General features: G+C 39.9%; 2 protein-coding genes across 3 annotated transcripts in view; one reads left to right on the top strand and one right to left on the bottom strand.

The window, feature by feature from the left end:
- borcs6 (BLOC-1 related complex subunit 6) overlaps nucleotides 1-7,453 on the top strand; it is an 8,708-nt gene extending 1,255 nt beyond the window's left edge. For both annotated transcript variants that reach the window (XM_067527814.1, XM_067527815.1), the window contains exons 2-7: nucleotides 1-551; nucleotides 793-979; nucleotides 1,183-1,365; nucleotides 3,999-4,162; nucleotides 4,327-4,410; nucleotides 5,144-7,453. The exon at nucleotides 1-551 is cut by the window's left edge. In XM_067527814.1, the coding sequence (XP_067383915.1) occupies nucleotides 1-551; nucleotides 793-979; nucleotides 1,183-1,365; nucleotides 3,999-4,162; nucleotides 4,327-4,410; nucleotides 5,144-5,269 (1,295 nt within the window). In that variant the 3' untranslated portion in view covers nucleotides 5,270-7,453. The remainder of the gene's footprint in view (nucleotides 552-792; nucleotides 980-1,182; nucleotides 1,366-3,998; nucleotides 4,163-4,326; nucleotides 4,411-5,143) is intronic.
- A 307-nt stretch (nucleotides 7,454-7,760) lies between these two features.
- Nucleotides 7,761-14,482, bottom strand: si:dkey-72l14.3 (Glyco_hydro_56 domain-containing protein). Its single transcript, XM_067527816.1, has 6 exons — nucleotides 13,839-14,482; nucleotides 13,210-13,458; nucleotides 12,545-12,691; nucleotides 12,162-12,248; nucleotides 11,230-11,430; nucleotides 7,761-9,885 (listed from the first exon to the last, which is right to left on the bottom strand). The coding sequence occupies exons 1-6, from the start codon at nucleotides 14,433-14,435 to the stop codon at nucleotides 9,496-9,498; spliced, it is 1,671 nt and encodes a 556-aa protein (XP_067383917.1). The 5' UTR covers nucleotides 14,436-14,482; the 3' UTR covers nucleotides 7,761-9,495.
- Nucleotides 14,483-16,133: the final 1,651 nt, after the last annotated feature.

The raw sequence follows: 16,133 nt of genomic DNA, 5'->3' as shown, positions 1-16,133 counted from the left end.
TGCCAGAAACAGCTAATGGAGTAATAACACTCACTTCAGAGAATGGTCCTCACGTTACAGTGACATGTGGGGGAAGCAGATTACCTTATCCTGGAGAGTCATCACTAGTGGAGTCCCTTGGGCACACAGAGAACCATGTAGAAGTTTACAATGATGAAGGTCACTTAGATACAGAGATGGACATTGATGAGAGAACGTCGGTTTTATCATTACACATGTCTCAGAAGGCAGACCCCTCCCTGGCTGTTAACAGATGTACAGAAGACTCAGAGTCAGGAGCTATCATTAGAGACATTCTTGAGGCCTCTAACAATGGAGAGTCTTTGGGTGGAGCAGTGCTTGGGGGCTTAGCTCACACCAAAGACTCATCTCAGCGAAAAGACCCTGGCACCACAGACAAAGAGCAGACAGAGTCAGACATCGTAGATGGAGGGACTGACAGCCAAGAAGAGGTGGAAGATGGAGAGAAGGAGAAACAGGATGAGGAAGGCGATGAGAAGAATGTAAACAAGTGGAAGAGTCAGTATAAAGGAGGGAGAATAGAAGTAGAGGTGAGTCGACTGAAGGATAATTCTTCTGACATTTCTGCTATATTAGATTTTGTGCATCTAGTAGACTGGAGGAAATGATGATAATACAGTTCACAGTCTAATGAGATTGGTAAGAATAAAGTGTGGATTTATAAACCACAAGAGCAATGTATGCCTCTTGGTTTCATAATGATTTGTCAGTACTATTCAGAAAATAACTTCTTTTCTTCACTTCCTCATCAACTCCATAACTACTTTTCAGTCTTCACAGCACTACTCCTCTTCAGCTCCTGGCCCTAGCACCTCGTCCTACTCCTCTCCCCCACCTACTGTGATTCTCTCAGATGATGCCCCTTGCCCTCCCCACGTAATGGCCCAGGTCTGGGTGCGCAATGTTAGGGGGATGCAGGACAGCAAGAGCCTGGATGAAATCAGCCAAGCGTGTGGAGGTAGTAGATGTGTCAAACAGATTCTAACCTCTTCTTACTCGTCTGAGTTGACAACTTGTGGAACGAAAGTAAACTGTAAAGTGAAGGAAGAGTAGTGGAAATTGCAACTAAATCAAGGAAGGATCACACATTTTAATTAATTAGTTACTAATGGCTGTGGTTTTTATAACCTCATGTAGCTGATTTTGGCACATTCTCAACAGGTGGGTCAGGTGGCCGGGGAGGGGGCAGAGGTGGACAGTCAGAGGGCCGTCGGGCCACAATCTCCTCAGCTCTTGAGCTAGAGGGAACGGTCAGCCACGAAGGAGACCTAACTAACTTCATCACCAAAAACCTGGAGCAGAAGATCAAGATGAGCTCCAAGCCCAGTCTGGACTGCAGTGACTGTGAGTAGCGAACATGACAAGATTTTACCTTAACAAACGAAGTGACTTTTATTATTATTCAAGTCAAGTTCAGTTAAGTTTGACTTAAAGTGGAAAGGAATATACTTCACTTTTTAAATAAGGACGATTTAGATTCTCAAGAGGTACGAGCTGGTGTTTGCATAGTAATACTGCAAAGAAGGTTTGCAGTATTATACTAACCAATTTATATGAGTTAGTATAAATTACACATAGAGTAAACTGTTCTTAGTAAAATACCCTTAGAAGGCAGAGCTATCTGTTAATGTTGTGTTTGACATGTGCAAAAGAAAATCAGCACAAAGTATACATAAGCATGCATACTGCAGATGTAGATACTGCAAAAACAGTGCAGTTATGAAAGATGCTTCTTTAAAAAGGTTTTTAGGATCAGGACAATATAACAAGTTGGCTGTCTGTCTGTTTCTACTGCAGAAATGACATTTCAGCAACTTCACTGTATTTTATGGAGGTTGTTGCAGACTAACAGGGCCAGCTTGCAACCACTCATCATTTATGTATAGCTTTGGTCTGTCTAAACCATAAGAAGTGACAGACAATCCATTTACTAGCTTAAGAAAATGAATTGCGGCGTCTCTTGTCTTACGATGACCTGACTGAGGTTAACATGAATCATCTACCCCTCTGCAGTGTCCACAGTGCAGCGTCAATGTTAAGCTTCCCTCGTCTGAGCATGATTAACTTTGTTATAAAATAACTGTGCCTCACATGTATGTTGTTTTGACTTCATCCGTTTTGACTTCATCCGTTTCTGTTGCTGTTTCATAAGTGTGTACACTATTTGATGGCTTTCAGTTCAGAGTACATAAAGCATACATGGCAGAAAAACACCTTCTTAGGCGTCTGCTCAGGCATCTCTCACAAAACGTATCGAAATGTGCATCAGCAACTGATGCAATAGGCATTGAACCTTATTAGACATATTTTTGACAGGGTATCCAGTTTCATGCAGTGTACTCAACTCATGTCTGTCTGCATTAGGTTCATTGTCACATTGTTTTTAAGCAAACACAAATCACAGTAAACAGGAAGTCTGGAGCAGTGAAAATGCTGATACTACTGATTATGGGAGCTAAGAATAACAGTAAGACAGCAGACCTGCTGATCTGCTGTAGAGCTTCCTGATGATTGCTTAGTCGCTCTACACTGCCGTACACCATGGTGAATCCACCCTCCACGTCATTTGTGGTTGTGGTAGTGGTAGAAAGAGTAAATGTATCTCCAAAAATACCTATGTAGCATCACTATTATTTATTTTATTTATTCTCCCCCTCACTTACCATAGCTCTCCTACTCCTTTTATATACTTTCCAGACTGAACAGTTTGGTAACGTACATGTTCACAACATGTGCACTTCTGTGAAGACTCTAAAACAACATTCACAACAAGGCAACCAACGCATTTGTCTTTGTTCTTTTTTAGCTGTCCTGTCATTATTGTTTAGGTTTCCTTGACCTGTCATGGCTCTTAGTGTGTTTATGCACTAATAAGTTAAAATAATAATGACGGTAATCTGAATAATTTAAAATCAGGCTGGTTGTCCTGTATAGTGCGCTACTACTAGGACATGTGTAAATGGGGACTCGCATTTACAGAGTCCTTCCTTCAAACATAAAAATCCTACCTTTGCTTAAGAATTTCCAACCAGGTTTCTAATATTTAAAATGTGTTGTTGATCTGTGATGGAGAGTCACAATTTGCCCCGTTCTCCATCTTCCACTTTTATCCAGACAGATTAAATTAGCTTCTTATTGTGTTTTACCAGGGCAGCAAAGTTCATTCCCAGAAATTGAAGCTGATCTTGTTACCATAGATCACAAGCACACGACTACTGTATTTCAACCTGTAAGTTCAGCAGGTTGACCAACTCCAGCCTTTCCACTAGCAGCTATCTGTCTTGTCAAATTTTCCAAGGGAAAAACACTGAACCGCTTCCCCTCACTTAGAGAAAAGTCCCTCTAGATTAGGCCGTCAGCTAAACTGGCCACTCAGTTTAAACACAGGGTTTTAGTCAATATGCCCTCTGTGGCAGCTCATTCCCTCTACCTGCTGATTCAATTAAGATGAATGACTCATAGACTGTGTTTAGACTGCAGGAATTTATAACTGAAGTCTTGCTGCACCCTGACAGGAATCTTTTACAAGGAAGGGAATTTGTGCGTTTGATCCAGGGGCCACCCATGTTTTGTGTATCCCAGGATTTATGCACTCAAAGCATACTTTTGCTGGTGCTATAACTTAACCTAATTCGTGCTGCCAGCCTGTTTGTTTTATAGGAGCAGCTGTTTCTTCAAATATGAATTCTTTACTGTGTTTTATTTTGTCAGGACAATTTCTTCACTTTTAGCATGTGACCGCTTGTGTTTGCATCACTTGCTGCATTTCTCTGTTTGTCTGAGTGAACGTTAGTGTTATCCTGAAATACTTTGTCAATCATCAACAGTACAGACAGTTTATCATCAAAGCTGCAAATATTACCTGGTTTCAGCTTCCGATCATGTGCTGCTTTTATCTGTTTCTGCTCTTAAAAGAATAGTCAATATAAAATAACTCTTTAGTTTTATTGAATGTTATCCATGTCATGTCCTTCCAGCTGATTGTTCGGGTCCTATTTACCGAAGCAGAGGGTCAACACGTAGACCTGCAGACATCCCACCTATTGATCCTGGAGTGCTATTGGACCTTGAGAGACACACCCAAGACGTGGCACATAGTGTGGAGATGATGATGAGGAGCCTCAATGGAACCATCCAAAATGTGAGTCTTTAAGTGTCTGTCTTTTAATGATACAATTTAGTGCACAACTGTCTTTAGTGTCACCATTGCACTTTCTCTCTCTCTCTCTCTCTCTCTCTCTCTCTCTCTCTCTCTCTCTCTCTCTCTCTCTCATATATGTCTTATCAATCTGTTTGTTCATCCAGATGACAGCACTGAGTGTGGGCTACATCCAGACCTACAGAGACTCAGTTGACAGCCTAGGAGAGTCTGTGGACATGAGTATAAAGGTGACACTGTGTGTATGTGTGTGTGTTTGTTTGTTTGTATTTGTTACCTAGTTAGGGAAAAAAAAACAAATTTCCTAATCAAGTTAGGACGTTTTTTCGATCCTAATAGGGTCAAAAGGTGTTTTGAGGGTTAAGACTAGGTTTTAGAGTTAAGATTAGAATTAGGTTTAGTTTAGGGTTTGGGTACGGATCTAGGGATTTCATTATGTCAATGAAAGTCTTGTGAGGCATGACTGAGTGTGTGTGCGTGCATGTGTTTCTGTAAAGAAAACAACAAGTAAAGCTCATCCTCTGGGGTTGTTAGCAATTTTGGAAAATGTTGGCTGTAATTTACTAAACATAAAGAATTTGAGAAGTTCAGCAGGGAGATGAATTAGAATTTTTCACCTCAACAGTGTACAGACTGATAACTAATAATTTAGCTTTAGCTATGTTCAGTTTTGAATTGTAGTGTTACCTTTTACATTTTCTTGGATGTATATTTGACTTCATTGTTTTGTCCATATCAAAATCATTTCATAGTTCTTTAAGCTGCACACAAACTTTTAAACAAAGTTTTCCGAAAGCAGAAAGCAGAACAATTGAACTCTGAAATTGCGGTTCTTATGTTCTCAGTACTTTTCTCCACTACGGACTTAGCTAGTGCAGCATTAGGTTTTTGACTATCAGTTGCAGCCCTGTCATATTGTGATTTCCAGTTAATTTGCTAAAAATTGGATTTTTGCTCCCACAGGGTATGTACACATTAATGGCTCGTTGCGAGGAGTTGGACCGTTCCATGCAGCCCATACACACCCTGGCTGCACACATCCGTGACATCAAACGCACCCTGGATGCTCTAGAGGCAATTTGCAAGTAACCCCACCTGCCTGGCACGAAAACACACCCCGGCTGCAAAGATCCAACATCAAGCACATCTTGAACACCCTGAAGGCTGTTGCAAGCAACTCCCCATGTCTGCAGGTAGCACACACACTCTGCTGCAAAGAATAGGAGCACTCTGAAGTCCCTCCGCTTGTTCATAGTGTTGTGTGATGAATTAAGCTTGATTCACTCTTGGGCTTGAAATTTATCTTCCTCTTTTTTTTTTTTTAAAGAAGCCCCATTCCACAAATTAGCCTCTTATGGAGACACTTGGCCAAGTGCCCTGAGCATACAAATCCCTGAAAGTTTGGGGGCAGACAACCTTTTGTCCCACTTGACAGTTGTTCCCGTCCAGCCCACTTGCTTCAGATTGCACTGACCTCTCCTTCCCACATAGGGGTGATGTTTCTCTCTCTGACTATAGATGAGTCAGTATAAACTGTTCAGACGACACTGACTTTTGCACAAAAACAAAAAGTCTTTTTTAATCTTATGCAAGAACGATTGATGGAATTTTTTTCTCTGCAAACTAAATGAAGGGATTGGAGCATTATGTCTGCCTTTTTATATTTATTTCTTCAGATTTCTCAACTTGCATACTTTTTCAAAAACAGTGCTTCTCTGTGTCTTTGCGAAGTGACCGGTAAGATTTCTCCACTGGTGGCTACTAAAAGCCCAACTGGAGCATTTGGAGTTTAGGTTCAAACGCTGCATGTGAAGGTATTTGGATTTTTCCACTCAGACTCTATCAGACTATCACTTTACAGAAATGGCCACCTTTAAATCTGCTTCTTTAAGTTTATGGCTTGAACCATGTATCATTTGGGCTACAATCTCACTTACTCATCTGTGTCATTGTCAAGGACATAGCATGAAAAATATCTTATGTAACCTTCCCAGTGGCATTAAATATTTAAGAAGTTTGACTTTAGGATGTCATCAAAAGTGAAAACACTTCATGAAAGGCAGTTGTATTTAGCCAAGCAGAATGTTTTCATGAAACCAGTGAAAATGTTCGTGGCATGTAACTTGCTGACAAAATTCTGTGTCATTAAATTAATTGTGTTTATTCAGCCATTAAAAACAAATTATATGTGTATATAAGAGCTCAATTTTGAATCCATAAAAGTGTAATTGAAAAATGGTTTTAAGCCCGTTTTCAGCCAGGGACTTAAATTAGCTACTAATCTTCAACCCTGCATGAAATTAGCGGTTTTGTCTTTAACTATAGGTTTTACTTTTGTGAAATTGTGAATACCTTCATTTGGAACAAATTTATTCTAGATTTTTATTTATATCTTGGAGGAACAACATCCTGTAAATTATATTGATATCACGAGAGATTTCCTGTTCCGCGTTGCCCAGTCTTTTGTTTTCAATAACATGGATAAGATTGAACACAGGTGAATTTAGAGAATATCGCTGGATGGAGTCGGAAGGCTGCTTTGGAATGTGAACTAACATGGACTTCAGTTTTTCTTAATTGCAAAATAAATATTTATTTTTAACTTCAGGAATGAAGGCATTAAAGGATGTAACCTGGGTGTTACTTTGCCAACCTAAAGCCATGTGTTCCGGTTGAGCATTATACTTTATTAATTGAAGAGACTGTGGTACTTCTGTCCTTGCACTGGTGGTAGACCTGTAGTAATGCGTGTACTAGACTTTCGTATGTTTACCTGTTTCTGAGGGCAGACAATATGTGATTTGAATTGAATAATGTTAATGGCTTTCTTACATTGGACACTTGTTCATCACTTTTATTTTCCGTCTTATCCCAACCACAACCACCTACGTCATATGGGATGTGTGAACAAAACATTATTAGAGCAATACCCTTGGCAATGTAAGTACAAATTTAGTCTTGGCCAAAACATTCAAGCTCAAGTCTGCGTTATGTGTGCACGGCTTTTCATAGTGTCAGCTTTGGAAGCAAAAGTGTGCAGCAGTGTGCATTAAACTGCCTCAGCATACGGCTCTGCACCTGTTGCTGTGCCTTCACCTCAGCGGCAGAAGACCTTGATACTGACCTCATAAAAAGCTAAAATGACTGTTTGCTTTTTGTTTCCCTGTCACTTTTAATCAACCCTGTCGCCAAATCTTTGTAAAAACTGTCAAGTAAAATGTAAAGAGGAGAGAGCATCCCTTAAAACCTTATATTAAAGTTTCTTAACATCCATTTTCTTTAATGTGTCCAAGACTGGAAAGATACAGTATAAGGAATCATTTGCATAGAAAATCTTCAGATAAAGGAAATTCTGGAGTCTTGCTATATTTTCAAGGCAAGAAAGCTGATCTTCGAGATGGGAGTTAGAAGAAAGGTTTTTTCCATGTTCATAATATGAATAAATGTATGAATCATCAATGTTCTCTTGTATAATCAGAAGCACCTGTGTATATATAATCTCTTTCTGTAACTAAAAATGATTTAGATACCCCTCATCATGATTGTATATTTTAATGAAAAATAAATTTACATGAGCTGCAAAATAATGTTTCAGAACTGTTTTTTTTTGTTTGTTTTGTTTTTTTTTGTCTTGCTAGATTTTTTTTTACAGTATACTGCCTCAAGAAGCACAGAAGGTTGTGTATGGAGCAAAATTAGATTTTAACAACACTGACTTTAAAAAAAGTGTACATACAGTACATAGAGGTTGCTTAATGTGGACTAACATAGTGTGTAAGAATTCCGAATGAGCACATGGAGCATTTAAATACAATATATAAAAGTGCATTTTTAAACAAACATTTTGACTCATAGTTTGAACGGGACAGATGGTACTGATAACATTAACAGTGGCTCTGTTTTATGTACATGTCTCAATAAGGCATGATAGTGTTACAGCGTGCACTGTAGTACCAAGACCTTGCTACCTGCCTTTTGCAGGAATGCACTGATCACACTCACACAGGGATTAAGAGCACCACCAAAGGAGGCCTTCACTCATATTGAACTTTTTTTACTTTACTAGTTTAAGTATTGCTGTTAAACTTCACTCCGATTTCCCTATATCAAAGTAATCCTCTGCTTCTAACTGAAAATGCCTCCAGATGTCATCACTTGGAGGAACCTTGAGTTCAGACTATATAATTTTGTTGCTCATGCAATGGAGTTTGTAGTCATGGTCATGCTGCTTTTCCAGAGCTCCTACAGATGACATCATCTGAACTCCTAATGATGAAGGACTCCTCTTTCTGCTTTTAGTTTTTCAGCTGGAAGCAGAAAAGGGGAGTCAGAGCGAGGTTTAAAAGCATTAATGTACATTTACAGACTAAAATAAAAAATTTTGAAAATTGGTGAAGTCACCCTTAAATGTGAATAGTCAAGCTCTGCTTTGTAACTTTCCTAATCAATCCTGTCAGTCCAGATGAGTGACAGGGGAACCTCCTGGTCACAAACTTCCTCCTCTAACCATGTGGCCACCAGCAATCAACATAGTTTAATTTTATTATTTTATCTCTGTGTTCCGTGCTATTTTGCCAAAAGGTCCATGTTGAATGGTGCAGTTTCACCAAGCTGCAGGTAGAGGATGCCAGAGGCCTCAGAAAGGTATGCTACAGTTTTGCAGATAGGCCGTTTGCCATTTGACAGATGGACTGTCTTCACTTCATATGAATTACATTTAGAAATGTGACTGAAACTGAAACTCAGTGAGCACGTCAAATTATTGTACGGGCAACAGCTCTCACAGGCGCCTCACAAAGCGTAACTTCATCAAAATTAGAGGAGAACATAAGTTCTCTTGTACATCTTATTGCAGAAACAGCATCTCCAGTACTTGTATAATGTAAGTTTTCACTGGAACTTTTTACTACTGAAGAAATAGTCCCTCTGAAATGTTTTTGTTGTTGTTGGTGGTGAAATGACCCCATACATTTATTAAATGCAAAAAACTCCTGAATACATCAGGCCTTTAAATAAACTCCACATGACAAAAGACTGAAGACAAAGTAAAGTAACACAGTGTGTGGTTAGAAGATTGTTGAGCTGTTATCAGCACAGCCAGGTCCGTCATAATCTCTCACGGTCTAAAAGCCATATATTGCATCGTCATTGAGACTGAAAAAGGGGATTTGTGTTTGTCCAGCGATCGTTTGGACTTCCAGCTTCATGTGTTTTGTGATACTGTTTTCAGCTTGTGTTCAGCTACAAAGCAGTATCTTGCTCAAAGGCACTTCAGAAGGGCCATTAAAGCCGAGACCTTCCAGATGAAGCCTGGTTTAAGTTTCCATACAAAGTTTCCCAGCCACAAGCAACAGCAGCACAGTCAGGCTTGGAGAACCCAGCAGATGTGTATTATCTGTGGGAACTTCCAGTGAAGGTGTTGGACTTCCATTATCTGGGGAATCACTCTCTCTTAACCCAGTCACAGAGGCACCTTGTGTTGTAGAAGCTAGTGTGAAAGGAGCAGTCCCTACTACATTTGCAGAATTTTCTGCTACTGTTACACCAACAGATGCTCCGTCTTGGGGGGACGGCTGGTCTGAGATGTCCCCATCTTCAGTCTTGTACCACTGACACTGGAAATCATTCTTCCATATCTCTACTGGGTCTGGTTCTGCTGGTTTAGCACCCGTGTCTGGCTGATCTGTGGCTTTTGCTGCCCCTCCCTGAGAAGGAAGAAAAAGGTGTCTAAAAACTGAAGATTAAGTAAAAAAACACTTTTCTCTTAGGCAGTCAAAGCAATATTTATACTTTATATTAACCTGTACTTTTTGCGAGGAGTAGATTTTACCAAAGATTCCAGAAATGCACAGTGCTCCTGTGTTCTCTGGTTGATGATCAAGCTCCACCAGATTCCCCTCTGTTGTGTCTCAGCTGTTGGTTTTCTCTCTGCTCTCCTACACCAAAGAATCTCAGGCAGCTGGACTCCCTGCTGTTTTGTTTCCCTTTTTCATAAAGTTACGCCTTGTGGTTTTTATTAGTCCTGACTCAGAATGAATTGTTCTGTTTCCAGCTTTCCACACAGAGGGAAGATACGTTGAGAAGTTCTCTCTTTACATGTGCCTTTCATTATGTGCTGTAGTCACAGGCTTTTGTGAATCAGCTGTTCATTAGTGGAAAAGAAGCGACGTCAAAGAGTCAACCCAAGCTATTCTTAATAGCTTTCTTCATTAATCTTTTTTTATAGCCTTTTGCTGTATATCTCACCAGTCTCTGATGTGTTTATACACCTTTCTGCAAGCAATTAACTGAAGTCACTGCACGGTTTGTTTCTCAAGCAACACCGTATCCTGACAAAATCAAAATATCCAAAATATCTTTCGGCTTTCGGTTGCCGGAAACCCTTCCTGTCACAACCCTCCCATTTCATCCGGGCTCGGGACCCGCACCAAGCTTTTGGTGGCTGGGCGGGGCCACACCTGGTGGGGTATGATTAGAACCCGCAGCTTTTTGCATCCCAGCCCAATACCACATTCCCAACACAGAATTCTGACAACTTTATTTTTGATTAATTGATATTAATTAGAGTGCACTAAATGTTAAAGTACCACAAACTCACAGACTGATCATGCACACGTAACTGAAACACCACCTCTATAAAATAGTTTCAAGTAAAAACATCTTTCATTTGTTGTAAGTCTCTAACAGAACTGCTTTTATATTCCCAGTGCTAGATTTAGTGCAACGGCTTTTGGCTCGTCCCTTCAGTGTTCGCCACAGCGAAACGTGTTCCAAACGTTGATTTGGTATGAGTTTTTTATGGCGGGTGCCCTTCGTCCCATTTTTATCCGGGCTTCGGACTGGCACCAAGGTGGCCCTTGGTGGCTGGGCAGAGCCACAGCTGGTGGGGTTGGATTCGATCACGAGGCCTGCTGTATCCCAACCTGATGCTCTACCTATTGAGCTACTAGGCCCCCTAGTAATTATAACAACAATACAATGCATAAACAGGGGCTTTACAGATAGAGTATAATTACACATGGAATCTCCCTAAATTTACGTTGTCCTACCTTTTCCATCACCTTCTCCAACACTTGGGATGGGGATAGGGGTGGGAGGTGGAGATAGGCAGAGCTTTCTGGATTTTGACGAACACATCTGCCCTTTCCCTGGCACAGTGAGGTCGAGCAGAGTCGTGTTGCTGTGGTAACGTTGATGGAGTAGGGTCCCAGAACTTTGCGGACAAACTCTGCCAGGTCCTGACACTCTCTCTGGGATAGAGTTTGATGTATCATTAATAGTCACATTTGTTGTTAGATACAATTTTTCACATTATTGAGGCTGATACTGCTGTTGATATTTGAGAGTTTGAAGTTCTTTATATTAAATGGTCTATGATGGAGAAACTATGTAGCTGTGACACTACACCGTTTTTAATAAATTGCCTCAAACATTTATTTATTTATTATTTTGAATGGGGAAAAATAGTAAAACATCCACAATAACATTTAATTTACAATTGGGTAGTTCATATGTCTTCAACAGAAATTGATTAAAGTTAATTTTAATTAATCTTTTAATTAAACTTTATCAGTGCTAAAATTTATAATCTTTCTAGAACCTTTTTATACGCTTTGACCATTTTTGTTACTTTTGATAATAAAGGGCAATTTATAGCTGAATGTTCCTAAAAAGCATTTGCTTAATTTTTTTTGCCATTTCATCTTAAGGGGATGCAAATGTTTTGAATCAACTGTATATGATGCCAGTACATATTTGCAGTAAGTTTATATTTATATATATTATATTATATTATTTTTATATATTTATATATTTATATTATTTATCTGACTAGCAAACACAAAGCAATCTGTGGAGATTTAAACAATCAGATAAAGAACATATGTGTCTCAATAAACTCCATTTCTCTGATGTCAATCTCAATGCTTTAAAACATGTGCACACATATCTTAAGTTGTGCACTTTATGCAAATGTGCCTACCTCTGTTTTAGTCTCATTTCTCTCCCAGATGACAACTCCAGCTGTTCCCATGGCAGCACTTTCTCCTACTGTGCTGACCAGGTCTGCCTGCAGAGAGAACAAACACAAAAATGACTGTGAAACAGTCGTTGCACAGCAAGCTGTTTTTCCACATTGTGCTTGTCATGGTGGGACACAGCGCTACACACGATACACATTTCTTTTTAGTTCACATCCTACACATTTTCAAGAAACTGATAGTAAGACTTTTCATTCTCATTTCCACATAAAACTGAAATAATCAGTTCTATTACGCGAACTGGAGTCTATGTTTGTCCCTTGTCCTTTTATTCTCATTGGATTGGTTTCTGTGTCTAGACATTGGTGGATATTACATATTTCACCTGTGACAGGAAAGTGTTTGTTGAAGTGTAGACGCTCTTAACCAGTGGGAACACTGGGAGATCAAACTCTGTCCTACTGAGGGATGACACCCGTAGTGCTTCTCTTATTCGACTGGATAAATAAAGCTTTGCTCCAGAGGTCCCACCCTAAAAAAAGATACATATCAGCACAGTTATTCAGTGAAGTGCTTAAAAAAACAAAACTTTTTTTTTATTTGTTAAAGGTACTTTTACACCTTTTCCTGTTTTATAGATAATGGGGTTTATACCACAAGGTTTCACATCGGCAAGCTGAAATTCTGAGCTTTATTGGGTTTACTCTCCAATACATCTATTCTTTCACAGAGATGTTGGCATGCACTGGATGTGACAAGGAGAAGTTTTGTAACTTTTTGCAAAATCTTGCTGATAAACCAGGCTTGACATTTTTCATTTCTCTCAATTTTTGGTGTTACGCTGGGAGTTGCCTTGCTGCAGTTGTGTAGATGTTGTTAACAGCTCAGGGGACAAGCTTGAGTTAGACAGTACAGTTCTCACAACTTTTTTTGACTTGTTCTCTGTGCCAAGTTTGAGTGCTTTTGAAGACATCAGCATTTAAAAACATTACTTTTTCCTTTCCAAACTGTGAAAAGATAAACAAAGAACTACACAGTAGTGTTACCCACCTGCAGCTTCTCCACACTGAGCAGCGGGTAGAGGGCAGAGCATCGTTTCCAGAGCCACAAAAGTTCATCGTTAAGGGCCATTTCTGCAGCAGGGCACTGGCCGGTGTAATTGGCTGACGTTGTCTGTGTGGGGTTGCCGTTGTAACAGCTGGGGTATGGGGAGACACCCCATAATGCTTTAGGCCGTAACCTTTGGATCTCCCGTAGAGTCTCCGTCATTACTGACTGAGCGGCAGCCTCAAAGTCCACCTGTGACAATATCAACAGGTCACCTTTCAAACATTTTCAGTTTTGTGATAGTAGAGTAGTATTTTGCAGTTTGCATTTATTTTTAATATTTTTGTTTTGTACAAGATCAGTGAGCAGGAATGCTAGATACCAAGATTAAATTTACATGAACAGGATTTCCTGGACAGGATTCTTTGCATCAGTGCTCTGGACTGCCTTGATGTTATTTGAATAATTATGAATAATAATGAATTTGCATAATTATGAGACTTCCGTGTAATGACCAAAAAAAAGTGGTACCATAGTCATGTTATTAGTGACCAAGTCCCAGTAGCTATTTGCATTCCCCATCAAAGATTTTACCCTGACTAAACAAGAAACACTTATAAAAGCTTCTTTACCTGTGACCACTTCTCCACTTCTTCTGAGGTCCATGTAGGAAAGAAGGCCTTCAGCAGGTTTCTTGACGCCTCCAGATACATTGTCTGCTTCTCTTGGTTCCTGGACCACTGGGGGGCCCACTCTGCCCAGAGCAGCACCCCCAACCCAAGGTACCTTGGTGCAGGTAAAGCTGCCTCCAAGTCCCGCTGTGTCTTCAGGAGGTGATCGTTCAGGCGCGTGTGCTGTGGCAGCCCTCCGTTGACCGGTGTGTCCTTGTCTACAAAATATGGGTAGTTTCCCAATGTCTCCTCATAAAAGACGGCCACCCTGCCCTCAGGTTCCATTGCGAAAGATCTGGGATCTGGACGAGCGGAGCAGGACGAGTCAGGGATGCCCCAGAAGATGATAAAAGGCTGTCCAGATAGGAGAGGGGGGCTGGCTGGTTGGGGTGGACCAGCTATACAGAAAGCAGCCAAGGCAGTAAGCAAGAGGAGTAGGGGCAGCAGAACAGGGGACTGGACTTGGGGAATGGTGGGTGAAAAAGTCCTGTGATTATAAGATGCACGTTTTGTTTTCAGCTTTGGGTCTGGAGGGAACCATGGCTTGGTCCACGCCATTGGAGCAGCCACCTCTCACGCTCTCACCGCTTCAGGCCTTTACAGCCAATCATGTTCCTGTAATACACATAACAGAAATAAGTCTCTGAGCAAAGTGGTCGTCAAACAAAGAGCAGATCAGTGCAGCAGTACTTATCACTGTGGCATCAGTTCATTCAAATCACATACTGTATACAGTAAATATTTTCTCAATTTGCACTATTACCAAACTGTTCTGAGTAAGGTTTGTGCAGTATTCTGATTAGACATTGTATCTCAAAGTACATGTTACTGTATCGTGAATACAAACATTTCAGAGGTGGCAGTAAAAAGTTGTTTGTGGTTAACTTAACCCTCAGCACATGAAATGTCTAACAGCACTTATGTGGGTAGGCTGGACCAGCACTGCACAGCTTGGGGGGGGGGGCTGTTGGAGGTTGAGTGTCTTGCCCAGAGACACTTTGATATATAGCCAGGACTGTGGATTGATCCACTGACCCTGTGGTCTGTGGACGACTGCCTTACCAACTGAGCTGCACACGCCAATCATCCAATCATACACAGTAATAATTCTAATATATCCCACAATTACCAAAAACTATACATTTTCACATTACACACCTTGTTAGATGGGAATTTTACTGTTTAGAGGAGTAGTCCTTGTCATACAAAACAACTGATGGGGACAGAGAACTGACTTGAAGAATGAAAATGTGTCAAAACATCTTTAAAAGATATAATCGATTAGAAGAATGGCAGTGAAACCTTGCACCTGAGGTTCCCCTGGTACTTTAATATGGATTATAGTTTGGCTTTGTGTTTGCTGACTAAGTAAACAATATATGAATTTCCACCAAATTCTTTAAAAAATGCGATGTTTCTTTGACATTACGGTTCCTCCATGTTTCTACCTGTATACTGTTTCAGTACAGGGATCATTAAGATTTCAGTTTGCCATGTTTTTTTCAACGTTTCTTTATACCAAAAACGTAGCTGTTGAAGCCGGTTGTGTTCCTGTTCCTAAAGTATAGCTACAAGAATTGATTAGTGTCCTCTGGTATTTGCTTTTATCTTTAAACTGTGTCCTATTGATTTGCACTCTGTTTTGTCAATTTAGTGTTTTATATTGAAGGGTAAAAATCCTTACCTAAACTCCTTCCTGTCTTTTGTCTCCCTAGTTGTAGGGTTGGTAAAGTAAAATATGTGACATATTGTATATTTGCCACGGTTAACCTCAGTTATACATGATGGACAAAGCTGGTTCAATGAACTTTTCCATATTTTAGAGTTGTTGAAATGTAGAGTAGGTTTATTTCGATCTTAAACTCAAAGCAAAAATCAAGACAAGGAAAAAAAAGACAGAAAAAACAGTAAGTCATCATAAGAGTACACATACATGATGTGTATGAACATACAACAGATAAACATAAACTATGTAAATTTGAGTACATGTAAAAAAACTCACCCAGTGTACAAGTAGGTTCTTATAGCTGGATCTTATTGTGCTTATGCTTATTATTCACAAAATCTACTCACAATAAATAGTTAACCTAGTGGTTCGTACTTAAGTGAGTAAACAGAACCCTAACCCTTGGTCACATTTATACCTCGATGATGGTATTTATTATGGGGAGAAAATGTTATAGGATATTAACAATATTCATTCATTACCTTTCTTTTAAACTATCTTTTGAGCTTTGGATTTTACCAGATGTTGCT

The sequence above is a fragment of the Channa argus genome, chromosome 13, assembly GCF_033026475.1.
Source record: "Channa argus isolate prfri chromosome 13, Channa argus male v1.0, whole genome shotgun sequence".
Taxonomy (NCBI): Eukaryota; Metazoa; Chordata; class Actinopteri; order Anabantiformes; family Channidae; genus Channa; species Channa argus.
The sequence above is the reverse complement of the archived record's forward strand: the minus strand, read 5'-3'. Positions and strand labels throughout refer to the sequence as shown.

Excerpts from the sequence above, each read along its gene's own strand:
- si:dkey-72l14.3 (XM_067527816.1), bottom strand. The coding sequence starts at position 14,435 with ATGGCGTGGACCAAGCCATGGTTCCCTCCAGACCCAAAGCTGAAAACA. Across the intron at positions 12,249-12,544 it reads CAAACACTTTCCTGTCACAG|GCAGACCTGGTCAGCACAGT; the intron begins GTGAAATATGTA and ends TTCTCTCTGCAG. Across the intron at positions 11,431-12,161 it reads GAAATGAGACTAAAACAGAG|AGAGAGTGTCAGGACCTGGC; the intron begins GTAGGCACATTT and ends ACTCTATCCCAG.